The sequence below is a fragment of the Anser brachyrhynchus genome, assembly GCF_964034855.1.
Source record: "Anser brachyrhynchus genome assembly, chromosome: 10".
NCBI classification, from domain to species: Eukaryota; Metazoa; Chordata; class Aves; order Anseriformes; family Anatidae; genus Anser; species Anser brachyrhynchus.
Genome location: NC_137705.1, coordinates 9,630,322 through 9,645,592, shown reverse-complemented (window position 1 = coordinate 9,645,592; position 15,271 = coordinate 9,630,322). Strand labels below are relative to the sequence as shown.

Below are 15,271 nucleotides of genomic sequence, written 5' to 3'. Positions count from 1 at the left end.
ACCCGTAGTGCTTGGTGTCCTCTGGTGTTCCATGGCCGTGGTGCACCCGGTGTCCCCTGGTGCGCCCTACAGCCCCGGTGTGCCTTTACTGCCCGGTGTCCCCCGGAGTTCCCCACGGCCCCGGAGCGCCTTTCCCGCCCGGTGTCCCCTGGTGTTCCCCGCGCCCTCAGCGCCCTGTGCCCCCGGCGCGCCTCCCCGCGCGCTCTCCGCCCCCGGCGCGCCCTCGCCCCCCCCGGGCCGCCCCACGGCCCCGCGCCCCGGGCTCGCCCCGGTGCCGGTGCCGGTGCGGCGGGACTGCAAGTCCCGGCAAGCCGCGGGCGGGCGGCGCGGCCAATGGCGCACGGGGGGCGGCGCGGCCCGGCTCTGCCTCCGCCGCCGCCCGGTGCCGCGGCGCAGAGAGCCCCGGAGCGGCCGCGCGGCGCCGGCCCCGCAGCCCGGCTCTGAGCCGCCCGCCCGGCCCGGCCCGCCCCGCCGCGCCCCGCCGCCCTCAATGAGGTTCTTCCGACTCACCTTCAAGTGCTTCGTGGATTGCTTCTGAGCTCCCCGGGCACGGAGCCGCCCCCGAGCCGCCCCCGGTCCCCGGCCCCCCGCGCCATGCCCCCCGTCCCCGCCGACACGGCCGCCCCGCAGCCGCCCGCCGCCCCGCGCCGCGACGCCGCCGCCGCCGCCGCCCCGCCGGGCTCCGGTAAGCGCGGGGCAGGCGGCCCGGGGCGGGGGGGGGGGGACACGGACGGGGACGCGGGGACGCGGTGCGGGGAGGGGACGGGGACGCGCGGGGACGTGCGGGGGGGACCCCACGGCCACGCGCGACCGCGGCGCGCCCCCTCCCGCCGCCGCGGGGTGAGTCACCGCTCTGCATTGTGACGTCACGCGCCGGCCTGACATCTGACGTCACGGCCCGAGTGGGGGGCTCGGGGGGGAGGGGGGCAGCGAGCGCCTTCCCCCCCCCCCCCCCCCCCGGTGCCCTTCCCCTCCGTCCGACCCCATGGGCGCCCGTGCCGGCGGCGTGGGCCCCCCTGTCCCCGCAGAGGGCGCGGAGCCCCCCGCGGCGGGCGAGGAGCGGGCGGTGACGGCGCCGCTGGTGGGGCCCCCCGGCCCCCCCAAAGCGGCCGCCCCCGAGCGGGAGACGTGGACGCGGCAGATGGACTTCATCATGTCCTGCGTGGGCTTCGCCGTGGGGCTGGGCAACGTCTGGCGCTTCCCCTACCTGTGCTACAAGAACGGCGGAGGTGAGCCCCACCGGCACCCCGACGCGGGTGGGGGGCGCAAACCGGGGGGGCGCGCCCCGCACGGGGCCCCGCGGCCCGTTGAGATGCCCCCGGCGGGGTTACGGGGCCACCCGCGCGGGTGCGGGGCCGCCCCGTGGGGCTGCTGGGGGTCTCGTGGGGGTCGGGGGCCGCGGGGAGCCCCCCGGCACCTGCCCGCCCTGACCTACATCGGCGGCGCGGCGAGGGGGAGTGCGCGGAGGCCCGCTCGCCATTCGCTGCGCCCGGCGGGCGGCGCGGGGGGGACCGGGGGGGGGGGTGCAGCAGCGGCGGCTGAGCCTGCCCCGCGTGTGCCCCCCTCCCCGGTCCCAGGCGTCTTCCTCATCCCCTACCTGCTCATCGTCTTCGTGGGCGGCATCCCCGTCTTCTTCCTGGAGGTGGCCCTGGGACAGTTCATGAAGCAGGGGGGCATCGCCGCCTGGAACATCGCCCCCCTCTTCAAAGGTACCGCCGGCACCCCGCCGCCCTTTAAATCCCCCCCCCGGTCCTGCCCGGGGGCCCCCCGGCACCGTGCCCACGCGCTGCCGGCGGCTCCCTGCCCACACCCTGCCTGCTGCCTGCACCTTGCCCGTGTCCCGCGGGCGCCCCGGCCAAGGGTGGCAGCTCCCCGCGGCGCCCGCGCCGCCCTGCCCTGCCCCGCGGCTCCCCGTCTGCCGCCGCCGGCTTCCCCCGAGCGCCGCCGGGTCCCGTCCCTCCGCCCACCTCCTGCGGTTCACCACGTCCTGCCCCGGGCTCCCCGCACACCCCGAGCCGTCACCGCCGTCCTGCCCCGTCCTCGCCCGCACCCCGCGTCCTGCCCAGGGTTTCTCCCCCCCCCCCCGCACGTCCCCGCCGGGTTGGGTTGCCGTGGGTGGGCTGGGCCCCGCGCCAGCCCCCGCGGGCTCTGACGTCCCGGTGGTGCTTCAGGTCTGGGCTTGGCCTCCATGGTGATCGTCTTCTTCTGCAACTCCTACTACATCATGATCCTGGTGTGGGGGCTCTTCTACCTGGTGCACTCGCTGACCGACACGCTGCCCTGGGCCACCTGCGGCCACGCCTGGAACACGGAGCAGTGCGCCGAGTTCTTCCACCTCGAGCTGTGCCGGAACGCCAGCACCAACGCCAGCGCCGCCGCCGCCGCCGGGGCCCTCAACTTCAGCTGCACCGACCTGGCCAACAAGCGCTCGCCCGTCATCGAGTTCTGGGAGTGAGTGCGGGGACGGCGCCGCGGGGACACGGGGGGGGGGCCGGGAGGATGTGCCGGCACTCAGCGCTGCCCCGCTGTGCAGGAACAAGGTGCTGCGGCTCTCGGGGGACCTCAGCGAGCCGGGGGAGATGAACTGGCAGATGATTCTCTGCCTGGTCACCACCTGGGTCGTCGTCTACTTCTGCATCTGGAAGGGCGTCAAGTCGACGGGGAAGGTAACGCTGGGGGGGCTGCGGTACTGCCTCCCTCCCGTCCTCCCCACCGGTCCCACGTCTGTCTGGGGGGTGCCCCCAGCAGCTGGGGACGTCCCAGGTCCTGGTCTCGCTGGGGACACCTGCGGCGCATGATGGAGAGCCACAGCCCTGCCCCACAGCCCGGCTGGGGGGGCTGGGGCTCACCAGCACCCCCTCCTCCTCCGCAGATCGTCTACTTCACGGCGCTCTTCCCCTACGTGGTCCTCATCCTGCTGCTGGTCCACGGCGTGACGCTGCCCGGGGCGCTGGGCGGCATCGTCTACTACCTGAAACCCGACTGGTCCAAGCTGGCCGAGGCGCAGGTGAGGGCAGGGGGAGGGAGGCGAGGGCCCTGGGGGGGCCGGGACAGGGACACACGCTGCGCCCCCCCGGCACCCCCAACGGTCCCCCTGCGCCGCAGGTCTGGATCGACGCCGGCACCCAGATCTTCTTCTCCTACGCCATCGGGCTGGGCGCCCTGACCGCGCTGGGCAGCTACAACCGCTTCCACAACAACTGCTACAGGTAGGGCCGTGCCGCCCGCGAGGGAAGCCCCTGGGGCCCCCCATCACCCCCCCGGCGCCCCGTGACCCTCTCTGCCCGCAGGGACGCCTACATCCTGGCCGTCATCAACAGCTCCACCAGCTTCTTCGCCGGCTTCGTCGTGTTCTCCGTGCTGGGCTTCATGGCCTCAGAGCAAGGCGTGGATATCTCCAAGGTGGCCGAGTCCGGTGAGTGGTGGGCGGTCCAGCGGGTGCCGGCCGGTCCCGTGTCCCCCGTGGGGCTGGCACCGCTGACCCCGCTGTCCCGCAGGCCCTGGGCTGGCCTTCATCGCCTACCCCAAAGCCGTGACGCTGATGCCCTTGTCCCCGCTGTGGGCCACGCTCTTCTTCTTCATGCTCCTGGTGCTGGGGCTGGACAGCCAGGTACGGCGGCGGGGATGGGCACGGGGATGGGGACGGGGCCGCCCGCCCCCGCTGAGCCCCGCCGTGTGCCGCAGTTTGTCGGTGTGGAGGGTTTCATCACGGGCATCCTGGACCTGTTCCCCCAGCCGGGGGCCGGCTCGCTGCGCCGCGAGCTCACCGCCGCGCTCTGCTGCATCGTCTGCTGCCTCATCGACCTCTCCATGGTGACGCAGGTGGGGACAGGGGACAGCCGTGGGGACGTCGTGCTGTCCCCTCCCGTGGCATGGGGCAGGAGCTCCCGTGGCCCGTGGGGTGTCCGTGCTGGCGGGGGGGGTCTCGGTGACGTTTGGGACAGGCGGTGCAGCCCGGTGACGCGTGTCCCCGTCCCCGCAGGGCGGCATGTACGTGTTCCAGCTCTTTGACTACTACTCGGCCAGCGGGATCACGCTGCTGTGGCAGGCCTTCTGGGAGTGCGTGGTCATCGCCTGGGTCTACGGTGAGGCCGCGGGACGGGGAGGGACGGCGGGGACGGATGGCGGGGACGGGCACCCCACGGGCCCCGGCTGTGACGTCCCCGTCCCCGCAGGCGCTGACCGCTTCATGGACGACGTGGCCCGCATGATCGGCTACCGGCCCCTGCCCTTCATGAAGTGGTGCTGGGCCGTGGTGACGCCGCTGGTCTGCGTGGTGAGCCGGGGACACGCTCACGCGTGGGCTGGGACAGGCGCGCGCCCTCGCGCGGCCCCGTGCGCGCTGCCCCCGCTGCACTGCGGGCACCGGGCTCCCCCCGGCGGCTGCTGGGGGCACGGCAGGGCGCTGGGTGCAGGGTGCTGGGCGCTGGGTGCTGGGTGCTGGGTGCTGGGCGCTGGGTGCTGGGACACGCGTGGGTGTGGGTTGGCACAGCCGGGACCTCGCTGCCCCTCTGCCCAGGGCATCTTCGTGTTCCACGTGGTGAACTACAAGCCGCTGACGTACAACAAGACGTACGTGTACCCGTGGTGGGGCGACGCCATCGGCTGGGTCCTGGCGCTGTCCTCCATGCTCTGCATCCCCTGCACCGTCCTCTACAAGCTCCTGCGCTGCAAAGGCTCCCTGCGCGAGGTGAGGCGGCTCCGTCCCCACCCCGTCTCTGTGTCGTCCCCGTCCCAGCCTCACCCCCGTCCCGATGTGAATCCCGTCCCCTGTGCCATCTCTGTCCCATCGCCACCCAGGTCTCATCGCTGTCCTTGCTGGCATCTCTGTCCCATCCCATGCTGAATCCCATCCTCGTCCCCACTGCCTTCTCACCTCCATCTGAATCCTGTCCCCGTTACTATCTCAGTGCCACCCCCATCCAAATCCCATCCCCATCCCTGTCCCCATCCCATCACCATCTCAGATTTATCCCCGTGCCCCCCTCGTCCCTCTCCCACTCCCATTTCCACCCTTCCCCACTCCAATCTCAGCCCCATCCCCACCCCATCCCCGTGGGCAGGGGCATGCCCCGTGCCACCCCCGTCTCGGTGGCCTCGGTGCTGAGCCGGTCCCGTCCCCGCAGCGCTGGCAGCTCCTGACCACGCCGATCTGGGGCCACCACCACCTGGAGTACCTGACGCCCGAGGCCGAAGCCAAGCTCCTGGCCCCGGAGCCCCCCAAGGAGAAGGCGACGCTCTTCGAGACTGTGATCTGAGCGTGGGGAGGGTCGCGCTGCTCCCGCCTGCCATAGCAATAATGCCAGCACCGCCTCCCACCCTCGCTGCCCCGCGCCCGGCACCCCCCCCCCCCCCCCCGCCGCGGGGCCGGGGCTCCTCGGGGACACGGGGCCGGGGCGGCCGCGGGGGTCCCCGACACGGGGGCGTGTGGCACCGGGGGAGGGGGTGGCTTGGGGAGGGTGGGGGAGGGTGGGGGGGAAGCGAGCGGGACAGCCCCTCCCCGGTGTCCGTCCCCACGTCCCGGCCCCCCCGCCCCGTCCCATCCCGGCCCCCCCAGCCGGTGGCACCTCGCTCACTAACCGCTTCTGTAGCGTTTGTCTGGTGTAACCCCGACCGCCCCGACATCTGGCAATAAACTGGGAGACCCTGGCACCCCCGCCTCGGGAAGGGGGCACCGCATTTTGGGGGGGGTTGGGGAGTGCTGGGGGGGGGGGGAGCTGCTGCCCCTGGCGTGGCACCGGAAGGGGCTGGCGGAGCAGAGGGGGCTGCGGGTGCAAGGCTGCCCCTCGCCGCTGGGAGAATTGGGGTTGTGGGGGGGGCAGCTGCTGCCCTGTGGGGGGTTGTGGGGCTGAGCCCCGGCTCGCTGGCCCTCACTGTGCCTGCCTGTCCCTGCCCTGCTGTCCCCTGGGACCGAGGGGCCCCAACCTGCCTTGGCACCTCAGGTTGCCCGAGCCTGGCTCCAGGGCGCAGCTGGGGGTGTCGGAGGGTGTGCGCCCTGCGCCTGGCGCCGGCGGTTTGTGTGGGGCCAGGGCCGTGCCCCCACCTCCCTCCGTGCCCAGCAGTGGCACCGATTCCCTCCAGCAGCACCGTGGCCGCCCCAGGAGGTCCCGGAGCATCCTGCCCTGCAGCGGGGTCGGGGACGTCCCCACCAAGAGGGACGAGGGGGTACAAGTGCCACCACCGCCTGCCCGGGCCTTCCTCGGGCGCAGGTCTGTGCGGGGGGCTGCGTCGTACCGCGTCACACCACGCCGTGCCTCAGGGCTCCGTCCTAACACGCCGTGCCGTGCCGTGCCATGTCAGGGGCTACATTCTGCCAGTCCAGGGGCTGTCCCGTGCCGGGTGGCCGTGCTGTGCCGTGCCGTGCCGTGCTGTGCCGTGGCAGGGCCCGCACTGAGCTCCCGCTGGCACCATGGCGCAGCAGGGGCTCGTCCCCAGGTGCCACCCAGTCCCACCACTGCACCCTCTCACCCCGCCGGGCCGAGCCGGCCGTTCCTGCCCCACCGGCAGCACACTCGGTAATTAGTGCGGGCAGGGCACGGAAGCACCGTTGATAATTGGCGGTGACTCGTTAGCGCTGGAGCGCCGCGTGCCCGGGGCGCGGCAGGACTTTCCGGCAGGGCTGGTCGGCGGGGCCGCCTGGCGTCCCGGTGCACCGGGGCCGTGCGGGTGCCCGCTGCCGCAGCGGGGCCGGGGCTGGGCGAGGAGGGCGCGGAGGCGAGCGTCGGCATCGCCCTCGCTTCATGTCGCGGCACGCCGCGGCCCTGCCGCCCCCTCGATAAAAGGCACGGCCGCGGGCCAGCGTCAGGGTGCTGCCAGTGGAGACGGTGAGAGCGCAGGGACTGGGACGGGGGGGGGGGGACTTGAAGGGAAAGGGGGGAGAGGAGGTGCTGGGAGAGGGCTCTTTGCCACCCGGACTTTCCCCACAGCCCCGCGCGAGCCCGCGTCACGGGTTTGACACACGCTGTGCCCCCCGCAGGGACGGCGCCCGCGGCACCATGAACCGGATCACGGTGTACGAGCGTGCCAACTTTGAGGGGCTGAGCCGGGAGTTCACCTGCGACGTGCCCGACCTGCACGAGCTGGACTTTGGGAACTGCATCGCCTCCCTGAAGGTGGTGGGGCAGCCCTGGATCGCCTACACGGAGCCCAAGTACGAGGGGGAGCCGCACGCCTTCGAGGAGGGCGAGTACCCCTCGGTGGGGCGGCCCAACAGCTTCTCGGCGCTGCGCCTGGTGCACGACGACCTGGGGGACCCCCAGATCACCCTCTACGAGCGCCCCAACTTCCAGGGGGCCTGCAAGGTGGTGACGGAGGAGACCAACCTGGCCTACGGCTACTTCAACGACCGCGTGGCCTCCCACGTGGTGCAGCGGGGGGTCTGGCTGCTCTACCAGCACCCCGGCCGCGGGGGCTGGCACTGCCTGGCCTGGCCCGGCGAGCGCCTCGCCGACTACAAGCCCGAGCTGAACTTCCAGGCGAGGCTCTCGCACCTGCGCCCGCTGCGGCCCGGGCGGCCTCTGGTCTCGGCGCGCCTCCTGTGGGAGCAGAAGCGGGTGGAGGCCGAGCGGGAGGTGCTGGTGGACGAGATCGTGGGGGTGAACGAGACGGCGGCGGAGCAGGCGCTGGCGGCCGGCAGCACGCGGGAGTACAGCACCACGCTCTGGCAGAGCTTCCACTTCAGCAACAGCACCAGCCTGAAGGCCGGGCTCTCCTTCACGCTGGCCGTGGAGGCCTCCAACGTCTTCACGGTGCAGAAGGGGCGCAGCGAGTCCAGCACGCGGCGGGAGCGGGTGGAGGTGCAGCTGCCGGCCAAGATCCCCCCGCGCACGGCGCTGAGCATCCGCGTGCTGCGCAAGGAGGTGACGCTGTCCGTGCCCGTGCTGCTCACCGTCACCCAGAACGAGGCGGTGCGCACCGAGCTGGGCGAGTACCGCAGCGTCTCGGGCACCAACATCAGCGCCCGCTTCAGCATGAAGCCTCTGCCGGCCGCCGGCACGGAGCCGGGGGGCGCAGCGGGGACGGAGCAGGTGCCCGGCGGGTGCTGAGCCCGTGCTGCCGCCCCGCGTGCCCTGCTCACGGTGTGGGGTTGTGGGGCGCGTGCCCGTGGGGACACCTCGGTGGGTGGCTCCGGTGGGCAGGACCCGGTGCTGCAGCTGGCCCCACGGTGCCCAGGGAGCCCCAACATGGGGGCAGTGACAATAAATCCCGTCCTGAAGTGCCCCCCTGCTGCTGCTGCTGCTGCTGCTGCTGGGGGCTGGCAGCGGCCATGTTGTGGGGGAAGCGTGAGGGGATGTGGTGGGGACGTGTGGCTGTGGGGACATGGTGGGGATGGACACGAGTGGCTGTGGGGACAGCAGGGAGGGACGCAGGGATAGACACCGGTGGCAGTGGGGACATAAAGGGGGGGACACTTGGGGCTGTGGGGACACAAGAGGGGACATGGGGATGGACATGGGTGGCCGTGGGGACATAAAGGGGGGGACATGGGGACATAAAGGGGGGAAACTTGAGGCTGGGGGGACACAAGGATGGACACGGGTGGCTGTGGGGACATGAAGCGGGGATGCTTGTGGCTAGGGGGGACACGAGGATGGACATGTGTGGCTGTGGGGATACAGTGAGGGACACGGGTGGCCATGGGGACACAAGAGGGGGCATGGGGATGGGCACGGGTGGTTGTGGGGACATACGGGGGGGGGACGTGGCTGTGGGGACACAAAGGGGGACGTGGGGATTGAAGGGGTGGCCGTGGGGACACAGTGAGGGATATATATGGCCGTGGGGACACGGGGATGGACACGCGTGGCTGTGGCGACACACTAAGGGACATGGGTGGCCGTGGGGACACACCGAGGGACCCCCGTGGCGGCCGGGCCGGGCCCTCTCGGGCTCCCCGGAGCCGCCCCCTCCAGCCCCCAGCCCCGCCCCGGGCCTGCCCCCCACGTGGCGGCGGCCGCATGTCCCTTTAAAAGATACCTCTACCCTCCCTCCTAGCCACGCCCCCCTCCTTCCTATTCGCCGAACCCTCTCGGCTCTCCCCCTCCCTATTGGCCGCGGCGTGCGGCGCGCGGAGCCGATTGGCTCGGCGAGCCGGGCCGGCCCGCCCTCCTCCCCGCCTCGGTAGGAGGAGGGCGCCAAGATGGCGGCGGCGATGGCGGCGGCGGAGCCGGCGGAGGAGGAGGCGGAGGCGCTGGGGCTCTTCACCGGCATCGGCCTGAGCGAGGCCAAGGCCCGCGAGACGCTGCGCAACGCCGCCCTCAGCGCCCAGCTCCGCCGCGCCGTGCTGCAGGCCCGCGGCGCGCTGGGCTCCGGCCTGGACAAGGCCACCGGGGCTCTGCTCTACAACGCGGCCGCCCGGCTCCGCGACCCCGGCCGCCTGGCCTTCCTCGTGGCGTACATCGGCCGCGGGGACATCCGCAGCGACCTGCAGCTCGGCGGTGCGGCGCGGCCGGGGGGTCCTGGGGGGCCTTATGGGGAGATCTGGGGGGCCTTGGGGGGTCCCGGAGGGCTTGGGGAGAGCCTTGGGGGGGTCCTGGGGGGCCTTATAGGGCCTTATAGGGAGATCTGGGGGGCCTTGGGGGGATCCTGGGGTTGTCCGGGGGTGCCTTGGGGGGTCCTGGGGGGCTTGGGGAGGACCTTTAGGGGGTCCTGGGGGCCTTGGGGGTCCTAAGGGCCTTAGGTGGGGTCTTGGGATTGTCCTGGGGGGCTTGGGGAGGGCTTTGGGGGAGGGTCCTGGGGGGCTTGGGGAGGGCCTTTGGAGCGTCCTGGGGGCTTTTGGGGCATCCTAAGGGCCTTAGGTGGGGTCCTGGGGTTGTCCTGGGGGGCTTTGGGGGGGTCTTGGGGGGTTTGGGGGGGGTCCTGGAGGGCTTAGGGAGGGCCTTGGGGGGGTCCTGTAATTGTCCTGGGGGGCTTGGGGAGGGCCTTTGGGGGGTCCCAGGGCTTTTTGGGGGGGCCCGTGCCGCTGCTGACGGCGCTGTGCCCGCAGCCGCCCTGCAGTACCTGCGCAGCCACCCGCTTGACCCCCTGGATGCAGCCGACTTTGAGCAGGCGTGCGGCGTGGGCGTGCGGGTCAGCCCCGAGCAGATCGAGGAGGCGGTGAGAGACGGGGGGATGCGGGGGGGGGGTGACACAAGGGAGCGGGGGGGCAACACATGGGATCAGGATCCTCAGGACGGGGGAGTCTTGGGGGTGGGACGCCACACAGGGCTGGGGAGTCTGGGGGGACACCACGTGGGACCAGGGGGTAGGGGGGGGGACACACAGCGTGGGGCTGGGGGGTCCAGCGGAGGGACACCGCACAGGACTGGGGGGCCCCGGCTCGCCGCTCAGCCCCGGTGCGCCCGTTCCGCTCGCCAGGTGGAGGCCGTGATCAGCCGGCACCGGGAGGAGCTGCTGGCTGAGCGCTACCGCTTCAACATGGGGCTGCTGATGGGTGAGTGGGGGCGGCGGGGTCCCCGTCCCTTGACAGGACCTCCTCCTGCCCTGTGTCCTGTCCCCCTCTGGGCTTCCACAGCCCCTGGCACCCTGCCGTAGGAGCAGGGGCACCCCCGGTGCCCTGGGTCCATCCCGGGGCTGCTGTCCCAGGAGTCGATGCGGGGAGCCCTGGCCAAACCCCCCGGGCCCCTCGCCCACGCTGTGCTCCCCCCTGCAGGGGAGGCGCGCAGCCGGCTGCAGTGGGCGGACGGGAAGAGCATCAAGAACGAGGTGGACCTGCAGGTGGGTGCGGGTTGGGCACTGCCTGTCCCCTGTTGGTGTGGGGCCGGGGACAGCTTGTGCTAGGTGGGCGTGGGACAGGCCGAGGGTCACGGGGCTGCCCTCAGGCCCTGGGGCACTACATCAAGATGTTCTTGTTTTTCCCAGGTGCTGCATTTGCTGGGACCAAAGACAGAAGCAGACCTGGAAAAGAAACCAAAGGTGATGCAGTGGGGAAGGCTGGGAACTGGGCTGGCATTTCCCAAACAGCTGCTCCGCAGCCCCAGCCACCCTCGGGGCTGTGCTCTGGGCTGGCTCCCGTCCCCGTACGTGGTCCCGCTGCTCCTCAAGCGCTCTGTGAGGTCTGGGGCTGTGCGAGGAGCCTGCTGTGGCCCTGCACTTCCCACACCAACCGGGGCCCAGCCACCGCCCTGGGATGGGGCCGAGGGGGGAAGGAGCGTGTCGGAGCTGGACACTAAGGCTGCGCTTGTCCCTGCAGGCTACGAAGGCCCGGCCGGTCCAGGAAGAGAAGCAGAAGGCGCCCGTGGTGGAGAACGGTGAGGGGCTCTGTCAGCCTGCCAGCAGCTGCCCCAGCCCTCCGGTTCCTGGGACTCAGCCCCAGGAGCAACCTGGGCTGTGGTCAGGCAGCTCGCGGTGCTTGGGGAGCTCCCTTTGTCCCATCGGGCAGCGCTGCTCCTGCACGTTTTGTCCTTTACGGGTAAAAAGGGAGGTCTGAGCAGCACAGCGGGCAGGCGGAGGAGGAGGAGGTGGCAGCAGCTCGGCCCCGTCTCTCTTTGCAGGTGAGGTGGGCACGGAGACGAAATCGCTGCTGGAGCAGCTGCGGGGAGAAGCCCTCAAGTTCCACAAGCCGGGTGAGCCCAGGGAAGCACTGCCGCGTGCTGGCCCTGGCTTTGTGTCCCCGGGGGGGGCCGTCCTGGCCCTGTGCCCTTCCCCGCGGGCTGCTGGGCTCGGGGCGGTGCCGCAGCCCTGACCACGCTGTCACCCCAGGAGAGAACTACAAGACGGAGGGCTACGTGGTGACGCCCAACACCATGGCGCTGCTGAAGCAGCACCTGGCGGTCACGGGCGGGCAGGTGAGCTCGGGTCCCCTCTGAGGGGGGCTCTGTTGTGCAGCAAGGTGTCAGGGGGGCACGGGGGCCTGTAGGGGACTCCTCCTCGGTGTCCCGCCCCCACAGGGGGTGTCTCCTGCTGCGGGACAAACGTCCCATTTTCTCCTGGCAGGTGCGGACGCGGTTCCCTCCTGAGCCCAACGGGATCCTGCACATCGGGCACGCCAAGGCCATCAACTTCAATTTCGGCTATGCCAAGGTGAGCGGTGCCACCGGGCTGCGCCCAGGCCCCTCGGGGGAAACGGGTGCTCACTGTCCCCATGTCCCCAGGCCAACGGGGGCGTGTGCTTCCTGCGCTACGACGACACCAACCCCGAGAAGGAGGAGGAGAAGTACTTCACGGCCATCCGGGAGATGGTGGAGTGGCTCGGTACAGCTCGGGCTGGCGAGGGCAGGGTGGGCCGGGCTGCCGCCGGGGACATCCCCGTGTGCGGGTCCCGCTGCTGGCCCCGGGGGCAGCTCCAACCTGCCCCATCCCCTCAGGCTACCAGCCCTACGCGGTGACCCACGCCTCGGACTACTTCGACCAGCTCTACGCCTGGGCCCTGGAGCTCATCCGCAGGTGGGTGTGCCGGGGCGCTGGGCGGGGATGTTCAGGGGACGGGCTGTCCGTGTCCGCTGACCGCGCGTCCCCCTCGCAGGGGCCAGGCCTACGTCTGCCACCAGAAAGTCGAGGAGATCAAGGGCCACAACCCGCCGCCCTCGCCGTGGCGGGACCGGCCCGCGGAGGAATCGCTCCTGCTCTTCGAGGTACTCTTGGCCGGGGGCAGGTGCTGCGGGACTCTGTGGGTTTCGGGTCCGTGGCCCAGCTGACAGCTGCTCCCCGCCCCGCAGGACATGCGAAAGGGCAAGTTTGGGGAGGGGGAGGCCACGCTGCGGATGAAACTGGTGATGGAGGACGGGAAGATGGACCCCGTCGCCTACCGCGTCAAGTTCACTCCGCACCACCGCACTGGGGACAAATGGTGGGGAGAGTCCCGGCAATTGTGGGGACGGGTCTGCATCTTGGGGGACTGGGGGGGTCTCGGGGGGTGGTGCAGGGAGCCCAGGGCAGACTGCATCCTTCTTGCAGGTGCATCTACCCCACGTACGACTACACGCACTGCCTGTGCGACTCCATCGAGCACATCACGCACTCCCTCTGCACCAAGGAGTTCCAGGCCAGGTGAGCGCCGCGCGCGGCCCGGGGCCGATCCCTGCTGGGCAGGGGGGCTGAGGGCAGGCATGGGGCTGAGCCAGGTTATTTCCGCGCCTTCCTTGCAGGCGCTCCTCCTACTTCTGGCTGTGCAACGCGCTGGACGTCTACTGCCCTGTGCAGTGGGAGTACGGGCGCCTGAACCTGCTCTACACCGTCGTCTCCAAGAGGAAAATCATCCGCCTGGTGGAGACGGGTGCTGTGAGGTAGGATTGGGGCCGGCAGCCAGGGTGGGGCTCGCTCGGGGCGTTTTTTTGGTCGTGACACCCGTGTTTTCTCAGGGACTGGGACGACCCGCGGCTCTTCACCCTGACAGCCCTGCGCCGGCGAGGCTTCCCCCCCGAGGCCATCAACAACTTCTGCGCCCGGGTAGGCGCCGTGGGGCAGGGCGGGGCGGTGGGCAGCCGCGTCCCCCAGCCCCCGGGGTGACGGCAGGCCCTCCCGCAGGTCGGTGTGACCGTGGCCCAGGCAACAATGGAGCCACACCTGCTGGAGGCATGCGTGCGGGAGGTGCTGAACGAGCAGGCCCCACGCGCCATGGCCGTGCTGGAGCCTCTCAAGGTCACCATCACCAACTTCCCCGCTCCTGAGGTGAGGCGGCCGCAGGCTGGGCTGGGAGCAGGGGTTCCGCAGGGTCGGTGTTCACCCCCCTCCCTTGTCCCCAGACAATCGATGTCCTTGTGCCCAACTTCCCAGCCGACGAGAGCCGGGGCTTCCACAAAGTGCCCTTCCAGCCCACCGTCTACATCGAGGAGACCGACTTCAGGGAGGTGAGCTGGGCGCGGTGCTCCGTGCCCCCTGGGAACGGCATCGGCGTGGGGGGAGACACAGGAGGGGGGGACAAAGAGGTGCTGGGAGGGGGAACCTGTGCTGGGCCCCCTCTTGCAGCGCTGAACTGTCTCGCAGGAGCTGGACAAGGGCTACAAGCGGCTGGCCCCGGGGCAGCCCGTGGGACTGCGCCACGCCGGCTACGTCATTGCCGTCCAGAACGTCATCAAGGTGGGTGACCTGGGGGTGGGCGCAGGCTCCCTGCCACCCCTGGGCCGTGCAGGGCCGTGGGAGCAGAGCCCTGTGGGCGCAGGGTGACCCCGAGCCGGGGCCCCCGTGCCTCAGCCCCAGCTGCGCTGCGGGACAGGGCTCCGGTCTGACGGCTCCTCTCGCCTCGCCCAGAACGCCAGCGGGCGCGTGATGGAGCTGGAGGTGACCTGCACAAAGTCAGAGGCGGCCGAGAAGCCCAAAGCCTTCATCCACTGGGTGTCGGAGCCGCTGACGTGCGAAGTGCGGCTCTACGAGCGGCTGTGAGTAGGGGGCTGCGGGCAGCGGTGCTGCTGGCGCCGGGACTGGCACTGCCTGGCTCCCGCCGCCCGCTGAAACCGGAGCCGCGTGTTCAGCACCTTTCTGTCCCTCGTGGCTCTGCGTTCCCCCTTCTGGCAGGGTTTTGTCCCCAGGGGAGGGACGGCGCCCTGGGGGCCAGGCGCTACTGCTGCCCTCCAGCCCCTCGCCCCCCGGCGTCCGATGAGACTCTCCTTTTTCAGGTTTTTGCACAAAAATCCCGAGGACCCCGCGGAGGTTCCCGGGGGCTTTCTGAGCGATCTCAATCCTGTGAGTGCTGGCAGGAGCTGGGCTCGCAGCCCCACGGGGCGGCACCCCCTTCCCTGCAGCCCCTCCTGCTCCCCTGTCCCTGGTGGCACCAGGAATTGGGGCGGGGGGCCCGGGGGTGCTGTGACAGCGCTGTCCCCTCCCGCCAGGACTCCCTGCGCGTGGTGGACAATGCCCTGGCTGACAGATCCGTCCTCGCTGCCCGGCCCTTTGCCAAATTCCAGTTTGAGCGCCTGGGCTACTTCTCCGTGGATCCCGACAGCACCGAGGGGAAGGTGAGCCCCGCGGCAGGACCCCCCCGGAGCTGCGGGCCCCCCCCCCGGTGGGAGTTGCGGGGCTCAGCGCCTCCCCCTGCCTCTCTCTCCGCAGCTGGTGTTCAACCGCACGGTGACGCTGAAGGAAGACCCCGGCAAAGCCTGAGCGGAGGTCCCGCTGCCCCCACCACCGCCGCCGCTTGCGTGCCCGGCTGTGGGGCCGCGTCCCGGGGGGGGGGGCCCAGGCTGGAGCCCAGCCCCTGCGCCCCCCCCCCCCAGCGCCACAGCTGCCTTAGCACAGCCCCGCGGAGCCGTGCCCGCCCCCCCCCCACGGCATCACCTCAATAAACTGGAGCATCCCACCCGTGGCTCCGTGTTCTCGCTGCCTACTGGCCCCGGGG

At 71.7% G+C, this 15,271-nt stretch overlaps 3 protein-coding genes across 4 annotated transcripts; all 3 read left to right on the top strand.

Moving 5' to 3' along the window:
• Positions 1-404: 404 nt before the first annotated feature.
• On the top strand, positions 405-5,652 carry SLC6A8 (solute carrier family 6 member 8). The gene is made up of 14 exons (XM_080606933.1): positions 405-685; positions 1,029-1,229; positions 1,578-1,709; positions 2,172-2,451; positions 2,534-2,666; positions 2,873-3,007; positions 3,106-3,209; positions 3,291-3,415; positions 3,498-3,610; positions 3,685-3,822; positions 3,983-4,085; positions 4,176-4,276; positions 4,520-4,690; positions 5,127-5,652. The coding sequence occupies exons 1-14, from the start codon at positions 595-597 to the stop codon at positions 5,256-5,258; spliced, it is 1,959 nt and encodes a 652-aa protein (XP_080463059.1). The 5' UTR covers positions 405-594; the 3' UTR covers positions 5,259-5,652.
• Positions 5,653-6,074: 422 nt separating this feature from the next.
• LOC308200718 (epidermal differentiation-specific protein-like) lies at positions 6,075-8,220 on the top strand. 2 transcript variants are annotated; one of them, XM_080606954.1, is made up of 2 exons: positions 6,075-6,209; positions 6,977-8,220. In XM_080606954.1, the coding sequence occupies exon 2, from the start codon at positions 6,996-6,998 to the stop codon at positions 8,043-8,045; it is 1,050 nt and encodes a 349-aa protein (XP_080463080.1). In that variant the 5' UTR covers positions 6,075-6,209; positions 6,977-6,995; the 3' UTR covers positions 8,046-8,220. The 2 variants fall into 2 exon arrangements, with proteins under 2 accessions (XP_080463080.1, XP_080463081.1); XM_080606955.1 differs by lacking the exon at positions 6,075-6,209 and adding an exon at positions 6,691-6,824.
• Positions 8,221-9,105: 885 nt separating this feature from the next.
• On the top strand, positions 9,106-15,232 carry QARS1 (glutaminyl-tRNA synthetase 1). The gene is made up of 23 exons (XM_080606817.1): positions 9,106-9,437; positions 9,986-10,095; positions 10,357-10,432; positions 10,652-10,716; positions 10,861-10,914; positions 11,192-11,249; positions 11,493-11,564; positions 11,701-11,786; positions 11,935-12,021; positions 12,093-12,192; positions 12,306-12,384; positions 12,464-12,572; positions 12,657-12,787; positions 12,895-12,987; positions 13,086-13,223; positions 13,299-13,386; positions 13,465-13,608; positions 13,683-13,787; positions 13,924-14,016; positions 14,188-14,315; positions 14,553-14,619; positions 14,766-14,891; positions 14,986-15,232. Exons 1-23 carry the CDS (start codon positions 9,140-9,142, stop codon positions 15,034-15,036), a joined length of 2,358 nt encoding a protein of 785 aa, XP_080462943.1. The 5' UTR covers positions 9,106-9,139; the 3' UTR covers positions 15,037-15,232.
• The last annotated feature ends 39 nt before the right edge of the window (positions 15,233-15,271 follow it).

What these genes read in the sequence shown, in the direction of transcription:
- LOC308200718 (XM_080606954.1), top strand. Translation starts at nt 6,996, where the DNA reads ATGAACCGGATCACGGTGTACGAGCGTGCCAACTTTGAGGGGCTGAGC.
- SLC6A8 (XM_080606933.1), top strand. Translation starts at nt 595, where the DNA reads ATGCCCCCCGTCCCCGCCGACACGGCCGCCCCGCAGCCGCCCGCCGCC. An exon ending in CCCGTCATCGAGTTCTGGGA is followed by an intron (nt 2,452 to 2,533) that starts GTGAGTGCGGGG and finishes CCCGCTGTGCAG; the next exon opens with GAACAAGGTGCTGCGGCTCT. An exon ending in CTCCAAGGTGGCCGAGTCCG is followed by an intron (nt 3,416 to 3,497) that starts GTGAGTGGTGGG and finishes GCTGTCCCGCAG; the next exon opens with GCCCTGGGCTGGCCTTCATC.
- QARS1 (XM_080606817.1), top strand. Translation starts at nt 9,140, where the DNA reads ATGGCGGCGGCGATGGCGGCGGCGGAGCCGGCGGAGGAGGAGGCGGAG. An exon ending in TCAACAACTTCTGCGCCCGG is followed by an intron (nt 13,387 to 13,464) that starts GTAGGCGCCGTG and finishes GCCCTCCCGCAG; the next exon opens with GTCGGTGTGACCGTGGCCCA. An exon ending in TTCTGAGCGATCTCAATCCT is followed by an intron (nt 14,620 to 14,765) that starts GTGAGTGCTGGC and finishes CCCTCCCGCCAG; the next exon opens with GACTCCCTGCGCGTGGTGGA.